The 16,586-nt window shown below is 42.2% G+C and overlaps 1 protein-coding gene across 1 annotated transcript in view; it reads right to left on the bottom strand.

Moving 5' to 3' along the window:
* Positions 1–12,438: 12,438 nt before the first annotated feature.
* The window catches only part of LOC121536237 (putative methyltransferase DDB_G0268948), a 19,834-nt gene continuing 15,686 nt past the window's right edge, over positions 12,439–16,586 (bottom strand). The window contains exons 3-7 of the mRNA XM_045206606.1: positions 14,381–14,541; positions 13,746–13,959; positions 13,423–13,523; positions 12,977–13,114; positions 12,439–12,803 (exon numbers count right to left, since the gene is read on the bottom strand). Coding sequence (XP_045062541.1) covers positions 12,713–12,803; positions 12,977–13,114; positions 13,423–13,523; positions 13,746–13,959; positions 14,381–14,541 — 705 coding nt within the window. The 3' untranslated portion in view covers positions 12,439–12,712. The remainder of the gene's footprint in view (positions 12,804–12,976; positions 13,115–13,422; positions 13,524–13,745; positions 13,960–14,380; positions 14,542–16,586) is intronic.

Genomic DNA, 16,586 nt, shown 5'->3' on the forward strand with positions numbered 1-16,586 from the left:
GTGACCACGCAGCCGTCATACCGCTCAGGAAGGAGACGCGTTCTGTCTCCTAGAGATGAACGTACTTTGGTGCGAAAAATGCAAATCAATCCCAGAACAACAGCAAAGGACCTTGTGAAGATGCTGGAGGAAACAGGTACAAAAGTATCTATATCAACAGTAAAACGAGTCCTATATCGACATAGCCTGAAAGGCCGCTCAGCAAGGAAGAAGCCACTGCTCCAAAACCACCATAAAAAAGCCAGACTACGGTTTGCAACTGCACATGGGGACAAAGATCGTACTTTTTGGAGAAATGTCATCTGGTCTGAGGAAACAAAAATGGAACTGTTTGGCCATAATGACCATCGTTATGTTTGGAGGAAAAAGGGGGTTCCTTGCAAGCCGAAGAACACCATCCCAACCGTGAAGCACAGGGGTGGCAGCATCATGCTGTGGGGGTGCTTTGCTGCAGGAGGGACTGGTGCACTTCACAAAATAGATAGCATCATGAGGAAGGAAAATTATGTGGATATATTGAAGCAACATCTCAAGACATCAGTCAGGAAGTTAAAACTTGGTCGCAAATGGCTCTTCCAAATGGACAATGACCCCAAGCATACTTCCAAAGTTGTGGCAAAATGGCTTAAGGACAACAAAGTCAAGGTATTGGAGTGGCCATCACAAAGCCCTGACCTCAATCCTATAGAACATTTGTGGGCAGAGCTGAAAAAGCGTGTGCGAGCAGGGAGGCCTACAAACCTGACTCAGTTACACCAGCTCTGTCAGGATGAATGGGCCAACATTCACCCAACTTATTGTGGGAAGCTAGTGGAAGGCTAACCGAAACGTTTGACCCAAGTTAAACAATTTAAAGGCAATGCTACCAAATACTAATTGAGTGTATGTAAACTTCTGACCTACTGGGAATGTGATGAAAGAAATAAAAGCTGAAATAAATCATTCTCTCTACTATTATTCTGACATTTCACATTCTTAAAATAAAGTGGTGATCCTAATTGACCTAAGACAGGGAATTTTTACTAGGATTAAATGTCAGGAATTGTGAAAAACTGAGTTTAAATGTATTTGGCTAAGGTGTATGTAAACTTCCGACTTCAACTGTACGTACAAGTGTCTATGGGTTTTCAGCAGTATTCAGGCATTTGTCATTGCTGAAGTGAGGAACTCATACTTTCGTTTGTTGAAATCTGTTGCTGTACACAACACGTAAGGATGCAATTCAATCTATTTTCTTAAATGCTTCATATTTTCACCAACATTGAATGAGACGTCAATGCTTTCCCCTCTGTCATCATCAGTTCCATGATAGAGCTGCTAGCCAATTGGCCCTCTGACAAAGCAAATAAAACTTGGTGCAGCAGGTCTGACAATGAGGGTATGCTCTCTCTCTCAAACAACGTCTGTTCACGACAAGTCAGCCTCTGATTGATGGCCATCCACTTCCACGATATACATCCACAGAGCAGGCTGTGTTCAGATGTATTATACATCTTTTGTTTTTATGTGTCAGCATTATTCTGTAGACTCTGAGGCCCCAAAGACAGTAAATATCCCAGATCTGAGGGTGTATCTTTACATTCTTTACTCCTGCGGTCTGGTAATGGTCTGGACCCACTCCGACCGCCTGGTGTGACTGTGGCTCCAGACGTGATGTGGGACTGAGGGATAGGAGTTTATCACTCTTTTGCCCCCAGCTTGTCCCCCTTATTCAGAGGAAGTATGGATGCAAAACCACCCGCTGTTCCCTGGCCTAAATCACACATAAACACACAAGCACATACACACACAAACACACACACAGACACACACACTTTCCATGCTTTGAGGGGTTTGACATCCGGCACAGCAAGCTGCTTATTTTGGTCCAGGAGTGGAACCCACTTTCTACTGAATGTTCTGGTTGGCTTTATTTTACAAAACATTGTGATGGACTCAAGGGGTATGGAGAGACATATTTTCCTAAGGCAGGATTATTTACTATCTCCTCTGTGATCGTTTTTACAGATGGAGGTAATTACTGTATGTCCCAGCTATGCCCATGCAGTTAGGACAAGCTCCGGTGACATCCGCTCTCTCTACATCTAATCACACACACACACAGATACTTACATGCAGGCTTCTACACACACACACACACACATACAGATCTTCATTCATCACTATTTATATTGGCAATATTATAGAGCTGTGAGAGACTTTACATGATATTGTATCATCAAATATCTCAAAGGGAAAGAAAAACACAACAACAGATGATATGAGCATATAACAATGGACAACTCAATGCTTGAATAAAGAAAAAGTGGAACCAAGGCTGAGTCATTGAAAAGAGAAGGAGATTGACATTTAATTAAATATATCCAATGTGGGATTATTTTTATTGCCTTTCAGGTCTGAGGAAATTGTATTGACTGAATTAATAAAAGGGATAAGCTAATGAAAGAAAACCTCTGCAATAATACAAACTGTTCTATCCTAAGAATGAATTATAGAACAGGGCAGAGGGCAAAGCTTGTTTTCGCATGGTGAAAGGAAAAACCCCATATCATTTCTGCTATTGAGTATTTTCAGTTTGTTTTGAAATTATGATAACAGGCATGGAAACTCATTTTTCATATAGTTAGTGTCATCAGTCATGAATCAACAGCTCATTCAACTTAATAGGCAATCAAAAACAATGGTTTATCTGAAACTATGTTTGCCTATGTTTTTTCTGCTGGTCAAATCACCATTGTGACATTTCAGCACACTGTGAAATGCTGGCAGGCAGGGGAAAACAATTTTCAGGCTAGATTCATTATTTATACCCCAATGTGGATTTGACCCAAGTTAGATTAGAAACAAGCCAACCAGTGAGTCAGTCAGTCAACACTGCAGCCAACATCATTTCCTGCTACAAATGAAAGCCACCAGCAGTCTCCCTTGGCACTCCATCCATGCCAGGCTTCAGTTTACAGAATATTAAAATAGGAGCTACAGTGCCTTCGGAAAGTATTCAGACCCCTTAACCTTTTCCACATTTTGTTTTTTCGTTATACTTATTCTAAAATTGATTGAAAAAAATAATAATTCTCAGCAATCTACACACAACACCCCATAATGACAAAGCGAAAACTGGTTTCTACAAATTTTAGCAAATGTATTAAAAATAAAAAACAGAAATACCTTATTTACATAAGTATTCAGACCATTTGCTATGAGACTCGAAATTGAGCTCAGGTGCATCCTGTTTCCATTGATCATCCTTGAGATGTTTCTACAAGTTGATTGGAGTCCACCTGTGGTAAATTCAATTGATTGGACATGATTTGGAAAGGCACACACCTGTCTATATAAAGGTCCCACAGTTGACAGTGCATGTCAGAGCAAAAACCAAGCCATGAGGTTGAAGGAATTGTCCGTAGAGCTCCGAGACAGGATTTTGTCGAGGCACAGATCTGGGGAAGGGTACCAAAACATTTCTGCAGCATTGAAGGTCCACAAGAACAAAGTGGCCTCCATCATTCTTAAATGGAAGAAGTTAGGAAACACCAAGACTCTTCCTAGAGCTGGCCGCCCGGCCAAATTGAGCAATCGGGGGAGAAAGGTCTTGGTCAGGGAGGTGACCAAGAACCCGATGGTCACTCTGATAGAGCTCTAGAGTTCCTCTCTGGAGATGGGAGAACCTTCCAGAAGGACAACCATCTCTGCAGCACTCCACCAATCAGGCCTTTATGGTAGTGACCAGACGGAAGCCACTCCTCAGTAAAAGGCACATGACAGCCGGCTTGGAGTTTGCCAAAAGGCACCGAAGGACTCTCAGACCATGAGAAACAAGATTCTCTGGTCTGATGAAACCAAGATTGAACTCTTTGGCCTGTATGCCAAGCGTCACATCTGGAGGAAACCTAGCACCATCCCTACGGTGAAGCATGGTGGTGGCAGCATCATGCTGTGGGGATGTTGTTAAGAGGCAGGGACTGGGCGACTAGTCAGGATCGAGGCAAAAATGAACGAAGCAAAGTACAGAGAGATCCTTGATGAAAACCTGCTCCAGAGCGCTCAGGACCTCCGACTGGGGCGAAGGTTCACGTTCCAACAGGACAATGAACCTAAGCACACAGCTAAGACAATGCAGGAGTGGCTTCGGGACAAGTCTCTGAATGTCCTTGATTGGCCCAGCCAGAGCCCAGACTTGAACCTGATCTAACATCTCTGGAGAGACCTGAAAATAGCTGTGCAGCGATGCTCCTCATCCAACCTGACAGAGCTTGAGAGGATCTGCAGAGAAGAATGGGAGAAACTCCCCAAATACAGGTTTGGCAAGCTTTTAGTGTCATACCCAAGAAGACTCAAGGCTGTAATCACTGCCAAATGTGCTTCAACAAAGTACTGAGTAAAGGGTCTGAAACTTACAGTACTAGTCAAAAGTTTGGACACACCTACTCATTACAGGGTTTTTCTTGATTTTTACTATTTTCTACATTGTAGAATAATAGTGAAGACATCAAAACTATGAAATGACACATATGGAATCATGTAGTAACCAAACAAGTGTTAAACAAATCAAAATATATTTTATATTTGAGATTCTACATATAGCCACCCTTTGACCTTGATGACAGCTTTGCACACTCTTGGCATTCTCACAACCAGCTTCATGAGGTAGTCATCTGGGATGCATTTCAATTAACAGGTGTGCCTTGTTAAAAGTTAATTTGTGGAATTTATTTCCTTCTTAATGCGTTTGATTCAATCAGTTGTGTTGTGACAAGGTATGGGTGGTATACAGAAGATAGTCTTTTACCAAATAGGGCTAAGTCCATTTTATGGCAAGAACAGCTCAAATAAGCAGACCGAAACGACAGTCCATCATTACTTTAAGACATGAAGGTCAGTCAATCCAGATAATTTCAAGAACTTTGAAAGGTTCTTCAAGTGCAGTTGCAAAAACCATCAAGCGCTATGATGAAACTGGCTCTCATGACGACCGCCACAGGAAAGGAAGACCCAGAGTTACCTCTGCTGCAGAGGATAAGGTGAAGTAACAGACACATCTCAACATCAACTGTTCAGAGGAGACTGCGTGAATCAGGCCTTCGTGGTCGAATTGCTGCAAAGAAACCACTACTAAAGGACACCAATAAGAAGAAGAGACTTGCTTGGGCCAAGTAACACAAGCAATGGACATTAAACCAGTGGAAATCTGTCCTTTGGTCTGATAAGTCCAAATTTGAGATTTTTGATTCCAACCACCATGTCTTTGTGAGACGTAGAGTAGGTGAACGGATGATGTCCGCATGTGTGGTTCCCACCGTGAAGCATGAGGTGTGATGGTGCTTTGCTGGTGACACTGTCAGTGATTTTATTTATAATTCAAGGCACACTTAACCAGCATGGCTACCACAGCATTCTGCTGCGATACGCCATCCCATCTGGTTTGCGCTTAGTGGGACTATCATTTGTTTTTCAACAGGACAATGACCCAACACACCTTCAGGCTGTGTAAAGGCTATTTAACCAAGAAGGAGAGTTATGGAGTGCTGCATCAGATGACCTGGCCTCCACAATCACCTGACCTCAACCCAATTGAGATGGTTTGGGGTGAGTTGGACCGCAGAGTGAAGGAAAAGCAGCCAACAAGTGCTCAGCATATGTGGGAACTCCTTCAAGACTGTTGGAAAAGCATTCCAGGTGAAGTTGGTTTAGAGAATGCCAAGAGTGTGCAAAGCTGTCATCAAGGCAAAGGGTGGCTACTTTGAATAATCTTTTTTTGGTGACTACATGATTCCATATGTGTTATTTCATAGTTTTAATGCCTTCACTATTATTCTACAATGTAGAAAATAGTACAAATAAAGCAAAATCCTTGAATGAGTAGGTGTGTCCAAACTTTCGACTGGTACTGTATGTAAATGTGATATTTCAGTTTTTTGTGTGTGAATAAATTAGCAAACATTTCTAAAAACCTGTTTTTGCTTCGTCATTATGGGGTATTGTGTGTAGATTGATGAGGGGGAAAAAACATTTTAATCAATTTTAGAATAAGGCTGTAACGTAACAAAGTGGAAAAAGTCAAGGGGTCTGAATACTTCCCGAAGGCACTGTTGATTAAGCAAAGGGAATGATCTGGGTGTAGACAGACCCCACTGCAAATGTTGCTGATATTTGTCAATTCAAAAAGATGTTTGTTGTGTCTCACAGTTTTCATTGTATTTGCTAGACAGTTTCCACTAACAGGGGACAGGACATCCCTTTAGCAGAGTGACATCTGTCTGTCATACAAGATCATGTTGTGACAACCTGATGAGGACCATAGTCTACTGGTCTAGGACCAGAGTAAACTCTGTCTGTCATATAAGATCATGGTCGTAACGTCAGGTTGTGGACTGTATCTACCGGTCTAGGACCAGGCTTTACCAGATGCCTGACAGACTCATGTGACCCAGTTGTAGAAGAGGTGGGTGAACCCTAGATCAGAGATAGTGTCATGCAGGATCAGTCAGAACACATGGCTAATACTGACAGATTCACTAACTGGCTAGCTACAACAACAGGAAGTGACATAGGTAGCCTTACAATTAATAGTGCTGTATAGGGTTTGTGTTATCACATTGAATAGTATAATGGTTTTTACTGCACTACCATTTGCCACTAATACCTCTCTACCACTGAGAATGATGATGGTAATGGTAGTAATTAGTGTACAGCCTTGAGGTTGGCTTGCAACACACCTTTTGTGAAGCCATTGAGCGAGCATCTTTCCGTAATGGAAATGAATCACAACGCGTCTGTCTGCTGTACAGATACATACTGTAGTTATTATTCTGATGTTCACAGTGGATTATCATATATGGCCTGCAGAAAACATCCAGAGGGTGTATGATATTACATTTAACCTTGTAATATGATTGTTTTCCATTAAACTAATTTCATATGTCAGGTGAAATGTTGTCAGGAAAAATATATACTCAATGCGTATCACACGATATGGCAGAAAGTTGGATAAAGCACCAAGAGAAACCTTGATATGACACCAGCTAACTCCTCTGCCATGTGGAATGTTGGCACTAGTGTCATAAGAGATCAATGTAATGTATACTTGGGTAAAGAAACCTTTATATTGCCATGAAATATTACTACAATTATATCATCTGTTGCCACATTATTTCAGAGGACAAGGCCTCTCTAGTGGAATTCACAACTTTTGTGATACAAAAAAACTAACAAAATAAAATTAATCAGTAGGCTATTTGATATAGAGCTGATACAAACCAGACTCTATTCCGTTCCTCTAGGTCAGTGCATCTTCAGTTGGTCCCACGGAAACTCCATTAATGCTTATCAAAAGCAATGAAGTGGAAAGTAATGGTATGATCTGGCTCAAACTCAGAATGGAAAATGTGGACATATATCTCTAAGGCGGTCTGTGTGTGGGGAAAACATCCCATTTTCATTGGAGGTAGTGTAGTTACTGTAGATCACCTTGATTAAACACTGACCTCTAGTGACCATAGTTGGAACGGCACCTTAGTCAGTAGAGCACTAATCTTGGACACCCAGAACTAAAATCTCACGTAATTGCATCAGATTTTACATGAAGGGAATCTGTTCATGAGAGATTATTAGAGCGCAGGTAGCAGCTATACAAATGTCATGAAACCTGGTGGAAAAATACACATTCAGTAATGGCAACAATAAAATGTCAGGACAATATTTTGTAGCTAAAGAGACTGCCACATTGGAATTTAGAAATTGGAAATAGAGAATTGTGTGATTGACTTCTCCCTCCCAGACAGAGGCATAAACACGCACGCATGCGCTCGCACACACACCCATGCTGGAAAGTAATTAACTCAGCAAAAAAAGAAACGTCCCTTTTTCAGGACCCCGTCTTTAAATTATAATTTGTAAAAATCCAAATAACTTCACAGATCTTCATTGTAAAGGGTTTAAACACTGTTTCCCATGCTTGTTCAATGAACCATAAACAATTAATGAACATGCACCTGTGGAACGGTCATTAAGACACTAACAGCTTACAGATGGTAGGCAATTAAGGTCACAGTTATGAAAACTTAGGACACTAAAGAGGCCTTTCTACTGACTCTGAAAAACACCAAAAGAAAGATGCCCAGGGTCCCTGCTCATCTGCGTGAACGTGCCTTAGGCATGCTGCAAGGAGGCATGAGGACTGCAGATGTGGACAGGGCAATAAATTGCATTGCCCGTACTGTGAGATGCCTAAGACAGCGCTACAGGGAGACAGGATGGACAGCTGATCATCCTCACAGTGGCAGACCACGTGTAACAACACCTGCATGGGATCGTTACATCCGAACATCACATCTGCGGGACAGGTACAGGATGGCAACAACAACTGCCCGAGTTACACCAGGAACGCACAATCCCTCCATCTGTCTGCAATAGGCTGGACTGAGGGCTTGTAGGCCTGTTGTAAGGCAGGTCCTCACCAGATCTCACCGGCAACAACGTCGCCTATAGGCACAAACCCACCGTCGCTGAACCAAACAGGACTGGCAAAAAGTGCTCTTCACTGACGAGTCGCGGTTTTGTCTCACCAGGGTGATGGTCGGATTCGCGTAATTATCATTGAAGGAATTAGCGTTACACTGAGGCATGTACTCTGGAGCGGGATCGATTTGGAGCTGGAGGGTCCGTAATGCTCTGGGGCGGTCGAGTCACAGCATCATCAGACTGAGCTTGTTGTCATTGCAGGCAATCTCAATGCTGTGCGTTACAGGGAAGACATCCTCCTCCCTCATGTGGTACCCTTCCTGCAGGCTCATCATGACATGTCCCTCCAGCATGACAATGCCACCAGCCATACTGCTCGTTCTGTGCGTGATTTCCTGCAAGACAGGAATGTCAGTGTTCTGCCATGGCCAGCAAAGAGCCTGGATCTCAATCCCATTGAGCACGTCTGGGACCTGTTGGATCGGAGGGTGAGGGCTAGGGCCATTCCCCCCAGAAATGTCTGGGAACTTGCAGGTGCCTTGGTGGAAGAGTGGGGTAACATCTCACAGCAAGAACTGGCATATCTGGTGCAGTCCATGAGGAGGAGCTGTACTGCAGTACTTAATGCAGCTGGTGGCCACACCAGATACTGACAGTAACTTTTGATTTTGACCCCCTCAAATGGATTTTTATTTGGATTTCATGTAATGGACATACACAAAATAGTCCAAATTGGTGAAGTGAAATGAAAAAAATAACATTTTTGAAAAAGTTCTAAAAAATAAATAACGGAAAAGTGGTGCATGCATATGTATTCACCCCCTTCAAGCCACTAAATAAGAATTAGTTAGATTGCACACAGGTGGACTTTATTTAAGTGTCACATGATCGGTCACATGATCTCAGTATATATACACCTGTTCTGAAAGGCCCCAGAGTCTGCAACACAACTAAGCAAGGGGCACCATGAAGACCAAGGAGCTCTCCAAACAGGTCAGGGACAAAGTTGTGGAGAAGTACAGATCAGGGTTGGGTTATAAAAAAATATCCAAAACTTTGAACATCCCCAGGAGCACCATTAAATCCATTATTAAAAGATGGAACGAATATGGCACCACAACAAACCTGCCAAGAGAGGGCCGCCCACCAAAACTCACGGACCACGCAAGGAGGGCTTTAATCAGATAGGCAACAAAGAGACCAAAGATAACCTTGAAGTAGCTGCAAAGCTCCACAGTGGAGATTGGAGGTGGTGGCAGCATCATGCTGTGGGGATGTTTTTAATCTGCAGGGACTGGGAAACTGGTCAGAATTGAAGGAATGATGGATGGCGCTAAATACAGGGAAATCCTTGAGGGAAATCTGTTTCAGTCTTCCAGAGATTTGAGACTGGGACGGAGGTTCACCTTCCAGCAGGACAATGACCCTAAGCATACTGCTAAAGCAACACTCGAGTGGTTTAAGGGGAAACATTTAAATGTATTGGAATGGCCTAGAAAGCCCAGACCTCAATCCAATAGAGAATCTGTGGTATGACTTAAAGATTGCTGTACACCAGCGGAACCCATCCAACTTGAAGAAGCTGTAGCAGTTTTGCCTTGAAGAATGGGCAAAAATCCCAGTGGCTAGATGTGCCAAGCTTATAGAGACATACCCCAAGAGACTTGCAGCTGTAATTGCTGCAAAAGGTGCAGTCTACAAAGTATTGACTTTGAGGGGGGTGAAAAGTTATGCACGCTCAAGTTCTGTTTTTTTGTCTTATTTCTTGTTTGTTTCACAAAAAAAAATATTTTGCATCTTCAAAGTGGTAGGCATGTTGTATAAATCAAATGATACATCCCCCCCCCAAATCCATTTTAATTCCAGGTTGTAAGGTAACAAAATAGGAAAAATGCCAAGGGGGGTGAATACTTTCGCAAGCCACTGTAGAAGCAAAACCTTTAGAGACAGAAAGTGCTATGCTAGGTACTTTTCCCTGTATATACTATTCCCAATGCTTTGAGTCCCAATGTAAGGAATCAATGTCCTCCTGTTTCGGTGATGTAATGTTAAGTGATACCTTGACATTTTTACACATTTACTAAGTATAAAAGTTCATATTAACAGCACGACCAGCATCAACAAAGCCTTGGGAGGTTATGGTGTGAGGGACCAACCTGTGGGTGATGTCTCCTGGGCTCCTCTGGGTCTGTGTTTAGTAGTCCACGAAAGGACTTGGCAAAACAGCACAAACAGGACACATCACCATCACACACAGGTATGAGACTTTGTTAGTACATGCAAACATTTTTAAAGGCACGAGAATATCAATAGACCATATTTTTCGGCTGCAAAAACATTAAAAAGCAGGAACGACACATGCATTAATACAATTCTGTAATGTATTGCAATAATATTTGCCATTGTAACTTTACTGAATGAAAATATAAACGCAACATGCAACAATCTCAACTATTTTACAGAGTTACAGGAAGGAAATCCGTCAAATTAAATAAATAAATTAGGCCCTAATCTATAGATTTCACATGACTGGGCAGGGGCGCAGCCATGGGTGGTCATGGGAGGGCAGAGGCCCACCCACTTGGGAGCCAGGCCTAGCCAATCATAATGAGTTTTTCCCCACAAAAGGGCTTTATTACAGACTGAACCCCTCAGTTTCATCAGCTGTCCGGGTGGCTGGGCTCAGTCGATCCCGCAGGTGAAAAAGCCGGATGTGGAGGTCCTGGGCTGGTGTGGTTACACGTGGTCTGCGGTTGTGTGGCCGGTTGGACGTACTGACAAATTCTCTAAAACGACGTTGGAGGCGGCTTATGGTAGAGAAATAAACATTTAATTATCTGGCAACAGCTCTGGTGGACATTCCTGCAGTCAGCATGCCAATTGCACGCTCCCTCAAAACTTGAGACATCTGTGGCATTGTGTTGTGTGACAAAACTGCACATTTTAGTTTGGCATTTTTATTGTCCCCAGCGCAAGGTGCACCTCTGTAATGATCATGCTGTTTAATCAGCTTCTTTATTCCACCAGGACCATTCACAGTTGAGCTCAACGTGACTGGCTAATTTTTTATACTTTTTTTGTCAAGGGAGGCCAAATGCTCGCTGGCTTCCCTTGCATTCAACGCTACGGGCAGCAACAATGTAATACTTGTTTGGACCAGACAGCATCAGATAAATGGCCTACATAGAGACAGAGGGGCGCTGTTTCACTCGCTCGGATGCTTTCTTCTGCGCTGAGGTGAGAGAGAGACTCTTTATTTCCAGTAGGAGGCAGCATGCTCCTTACCTTGAAACAGACGATTGGGCATGCCACTTGGTTATACTACAGGAAAACAACAGGAATACAAAGGTATTCTCCAACCCAATAAAAAGTCCCATGGAGATACAATGGGGGAGGGATCAGAACCTTGTTTTCCTATGAGGTGCTTTCCTGTTGTGAATGATGTGGGAAAAGACAAAAGCCTGACGAGTTCAGTCTTCTTACTCAGATAAAAACCCTATTCCAACGGATCACTGAGCCATAGATCAACAACAATAGGTTTTGTACTGAGCTGCACTACCACTAGCTCACTTATAGAGTTAATCATAAACAGTCAATATCTGAAGGACTGGTCCAAGAACCGGCCAAAGGTCTTCTCTCATTTGGCATAATGTGATGAATTTGGTTGGACCCATGTATACAGCATACTAACAAGAAAGCAACATAAATTCTGGGGCAGTATGGCTGCATTTAGACAGGCAGCCCAATTCTGATATTTTTTCCACTAATTGGTCTTTTTACCAATCACATCAGACCAACTGTCTAAACGCAGCCTAAGTATCAAGCGTCTCAGAGTAGTATTAGGAGTGCCGATCTTGGATCAGATGTTATCTTTTTCATTTTGATCTAAATGGCAAAACTGATCCTAAATCAGCACTCCTAATAATACTCTGAGACGTTTGATACGGCCCTGAAGTTTAATAATATTCAAAGTTACAATTGTGTCTGCATACATAGTTTATTGTAAATCTCATGCAAGGAAGATACTAAATGTGGCAACCATTTTGGTAATGATGTGACTAAGGCTAATAGTTTGCTCTACATTACAATGTATTAAAGAAAATAACAGACAAAACCAAGGGGACATCAATGTCATCTTATGTGAACAGAATAATATTTATATTAAAAACAGCTTAAACATGACTCACACAAGCCTAAACACAAGCTTAAGACATCTGTCTCCACACAAACACATTCACACTGTAAAGAGTGTTCACTCCGGTTTAGATGCCAGGACACAGAAATACTCCAGTGTCACGTCCATGAGTGTGTCTGGTGATGTGACTCCCATCTCCTTCAGAAACCTGCAGCAATATGACATCAATATATTTAATAAAATAATTCCATGTGGGATGGACCATAAAAGTGGCATGCATTACCTTTTTTATTTCTTCATTACATTTGTTTGTTCATTAATTTGTTAATTAGCTCATTCGTTCATTAATCCAGTCATTCATTCATTGACCAGGGTTGTTACCTGTCGTGTGTTCTCTGCAGCAGTGCGGTGGCAGCATCAGGCTCGGCCCTCTGGAAGGCCTGGTACATGGAGAAGGACTCTATGAAGCCCACTATGTTCCTCACTGAGATCTGCTGCTTCAGTGGGATACACTCAATCCTGAAAGAAGTAGATACCCACACACTGTTGAATTGAGAGGAGAGTCATAGTGGATGCCCTATGCTCCCAAGAGGGCCAAGAGGTTTAAGTCAAGTAAGTCATAATATTGAATACTCCCACAGTTTGAGTACAACATTTGATTTTGTCCACCCGAGTCACTAGGTGTGAGTACATTACTTCTGTTTATATTTAATTCTCACAGTCACAGGGTCAAAGTCACACCATGAGAAATGTTGTGTCCTGCGATGTTGTGCTTTAATGTGTAACTGGCTGTTCTACTGGGTTTGCACAGAGGCTATATGAGTTACCTCTCTTTGTCAGGGAAGGGGATGGCGGCGTAAAGATCCTGTAGTTTGGTGTTGGGCACTGCTACCTGTGTGCTGGTGTATGGTAACAGCACCTTCTTGAACTGGGGATAGCAAAGTCAAATCTCAATCAGTCAGGAAACGTGGTACTTATATTCATACAGGTGATCCCATGGAAATTAATCAATTTTTTTTACAAGAGACATGTCTCAATATGGCAGCAAACAAACATTTTAAGCATACTGTATATGAAAACAACAACTGTACTTAGTACCCACTGAAAATAAACATATGACACACAGCCTATTTAGTACTGTGTTTTTCACCTCATCATATATGTCAGTGAGTCTGTCCCCACATGAGCCGTAATGGAGTCTGAAGTTATCAGCAAAGTCCAGCAGAGCCAAGCAGCCGCAAGGCTTCAGGACCCGGCCTGCCTCCAAGAGGAACCTTTGCTGGTCAAACCAGTGGGCCGCTGAGGATGCAGTCAGCAGGTCCACAGAACCATCCGGAAACGGCAGCTCCTCTGCAGTCCCTTTCCTGTAAGTATTTAGACACAGCCACAAACATTGAGGATTTCTAGGTAAACTAAAATATTAACTAGGGGCCTATTGCAAGTGGGAAGGTACTGCTGACCTTATTGCTGAGTGTAATTGACCGTCTCTGCAGATTGCCATCACTGTTTCTTTTTAAACACGTTGGTTTTACTATCCAAGTGGGGAGCAAAAAATGTATTCCCATTCAAAATCTTATTTTCCCTAAACCTAACCCTTAACCCTAACCCCTAACTAAACCTAACCCTAACTCCTAACCCCTAGCCGAACCCTAAAATAGCAGTTTTCCTGATAGGGACCGGCGAAATGTCCCCACTTGTCAAATATTTATTATTTTACTATCCTTGTGAGGACTTTTGGACCTCAAAAGGATAGTAAAGTTAGACCACATACACACGTTCAAACACCTGTAGGTGATGTTGTTGAAACCTGCCACTGCCCTGGCCTCCTCCAGTTGGCACTCGCTGATGTCGATGCCCACCACCTCCTGGAAGTGTGGGGCCAGCAGGCGTGAGTTCTGCCCCGTCCCACAGCCCAGGTCCACAGCTAGGACATGGGGCTGGCCTTTCTGAAGAGAGGGGACCAGTGAGACACTATATAACTAGCATTCCCTAAAGGAGAGTGATAGCTAGTGAGTGTAAATGTGATGTTTAAATAAAAAAATATATATATATATATATATATATATACACACATACACACACACATACACACAAAGTACCAGTCAAAAGTTGACACCTACTCATTCCAGGGTTTTTCTTAATTTTTTACTATTTTCTACATTGTAGAATAATAGTGAAGACATCAAAACTATGAAATAACACATATGGAATCATGTAGTAAATAAATAAAAAGTGTTAAAACAAATCAAAATATATTTTATATTTGAGATTCTTCAAAGTAGCCACCCTTTGCTTCGATGACAGCTTTGCACACTCTTGGCATTCTCTCAACCAGCTTCATGAGGTAGTCACCTGAAATTCATTTAAATTAACAGGTATGCCTTGTTAAAAGTTAATTTGTGGAATTTCTTTCCTTCTTAATGCGTTTGAGCCAATCAGTTGTGTTGTGACAAGGTAGGGGGGTATACAGAAGATAGCCCTATTTGGTAAAAGACCAAGTCCATATTATGGCAAGAACAGCTCAAATAAGCAAAGAGAAACGACAGTCCATCATTACTTTAAGACATGAAGGTCAGTCAATACGGAAAATTAAGAACTTTGAAAGTTTCTTCAAGTGCATTCGCAAAAACCATAAAGTGCTAAGATGGAACTGGCTGTCATGACGACCGCCACAGGAAAGGAAGACCCAGAGTTACCTCTGCTGCAGAGGATAAGTTCATTAGAGTTAACTGCACCTCAGATTGCAGCCCAAATAAATGCTTCACAGAGTTCAAGTAACAGAAACATCTCAACATCAACTGTTCAGAGGAGACTGTGTGAATCAGGTCTTCATGGTCGAATAACTACAAAGAAAGCACTACTAAAAGGACACCAATAATAAGAAGAGACTTGCTTGTGCCAAGAAACACGAGCAATGGACAATAGACCGGTGGAAATCTGTCCTTTGGTCTGATGAGTCCAAATGTTAGATTTTTGGTTCCAACCGCCGTGCCTTTGTGAGACGCAGATTAGGTGAACCGATGATCTCCACCTGTGTAGCTCCCACCGTGAAGCATGGAGGTGGTGGTGTGATGGTGCGGGGGTGCTTTGCTGGTGACACTGTCTGTGATTTATTTAGAATTCAAGGCACACTTAACCAGCATGGCTACCACAGCATTCTGCAGCGATACGCCATCCCATCTGGTTGGCGCTTAGTGGGACTATCATTTGTTTTTCAACAAGACAACAACCCAACACACCTCCAGGCTATGTAAGGGCTATTTGACCAAGAAGGAGAGTGATGGAGTGCTGCATCAGATGACCTGGCCTCCACAATCACCCGACCTCAACCCAATTGAGATGGTTTGGGATGAGTTGGACCGCAGAGTGAAGGAAAAGCAGCCAACAAGTGCTCAGCATATGTGGGAACTCCTTCAAAACTGTTGGAAAAGCATTCCAGGTGAAGCTGGTTGATAATGCCAAGAGTGTGCAAAGCTGACATCAAGGCAAAGGGTGGCTATTTGAAGAATCTCAAATATAAAATATATTTTGATTTGTTTAAAAACATGTATTTAATAGTTTTGATGTCTACAATGTAGAAAATAGTACAAATAAAGAAAAACCCTTGAATGAGTAGGTGTGTCCAAACTTTTGACTGGTACTGTATATTCAACTCTGGTCTTTGCTCTATACAGTATAGGTATGACACATTGCATGCTGAATTTCAAGCTTACGGTATTAACGTAAGATAATGATGACAGTTTAGTGACCTATTGGTCACAAGACTCAAAAGCATTTAGAAAGAGGATTCTTTTTTTAGATATACTGTGTGTGTGTATGTATGTATGTATGTATGTATGTATGTATGTATGTATGTATGTATGTATGTATGTATGTATGTATGTATGTATACATACAGTGAGGGGAAAAAAGTATTTGATCCCCTGCTGATTTTGTACGTTTGCCCACTGACAAAGACATGATCAGTCTATAATTTTAATGGTAGGTTTAT

The sequence above is a fragment of the Coregonus clupeaformis genome, chromosome 23 (assembly GCF_020615455.1).
Source record: "Coregonus clupeaformis isolate EN_2021a chromosome 23, ASM2061545v1, whole genome shotgun sequence".
In the NCBI taxonomy this organism is placed as follows: Eukaryota; Metazoa; Chordata; class Actinopteri; order Salmoniformes; family Salmonidae; genus Coregonus; species Coregonus clupeaformis.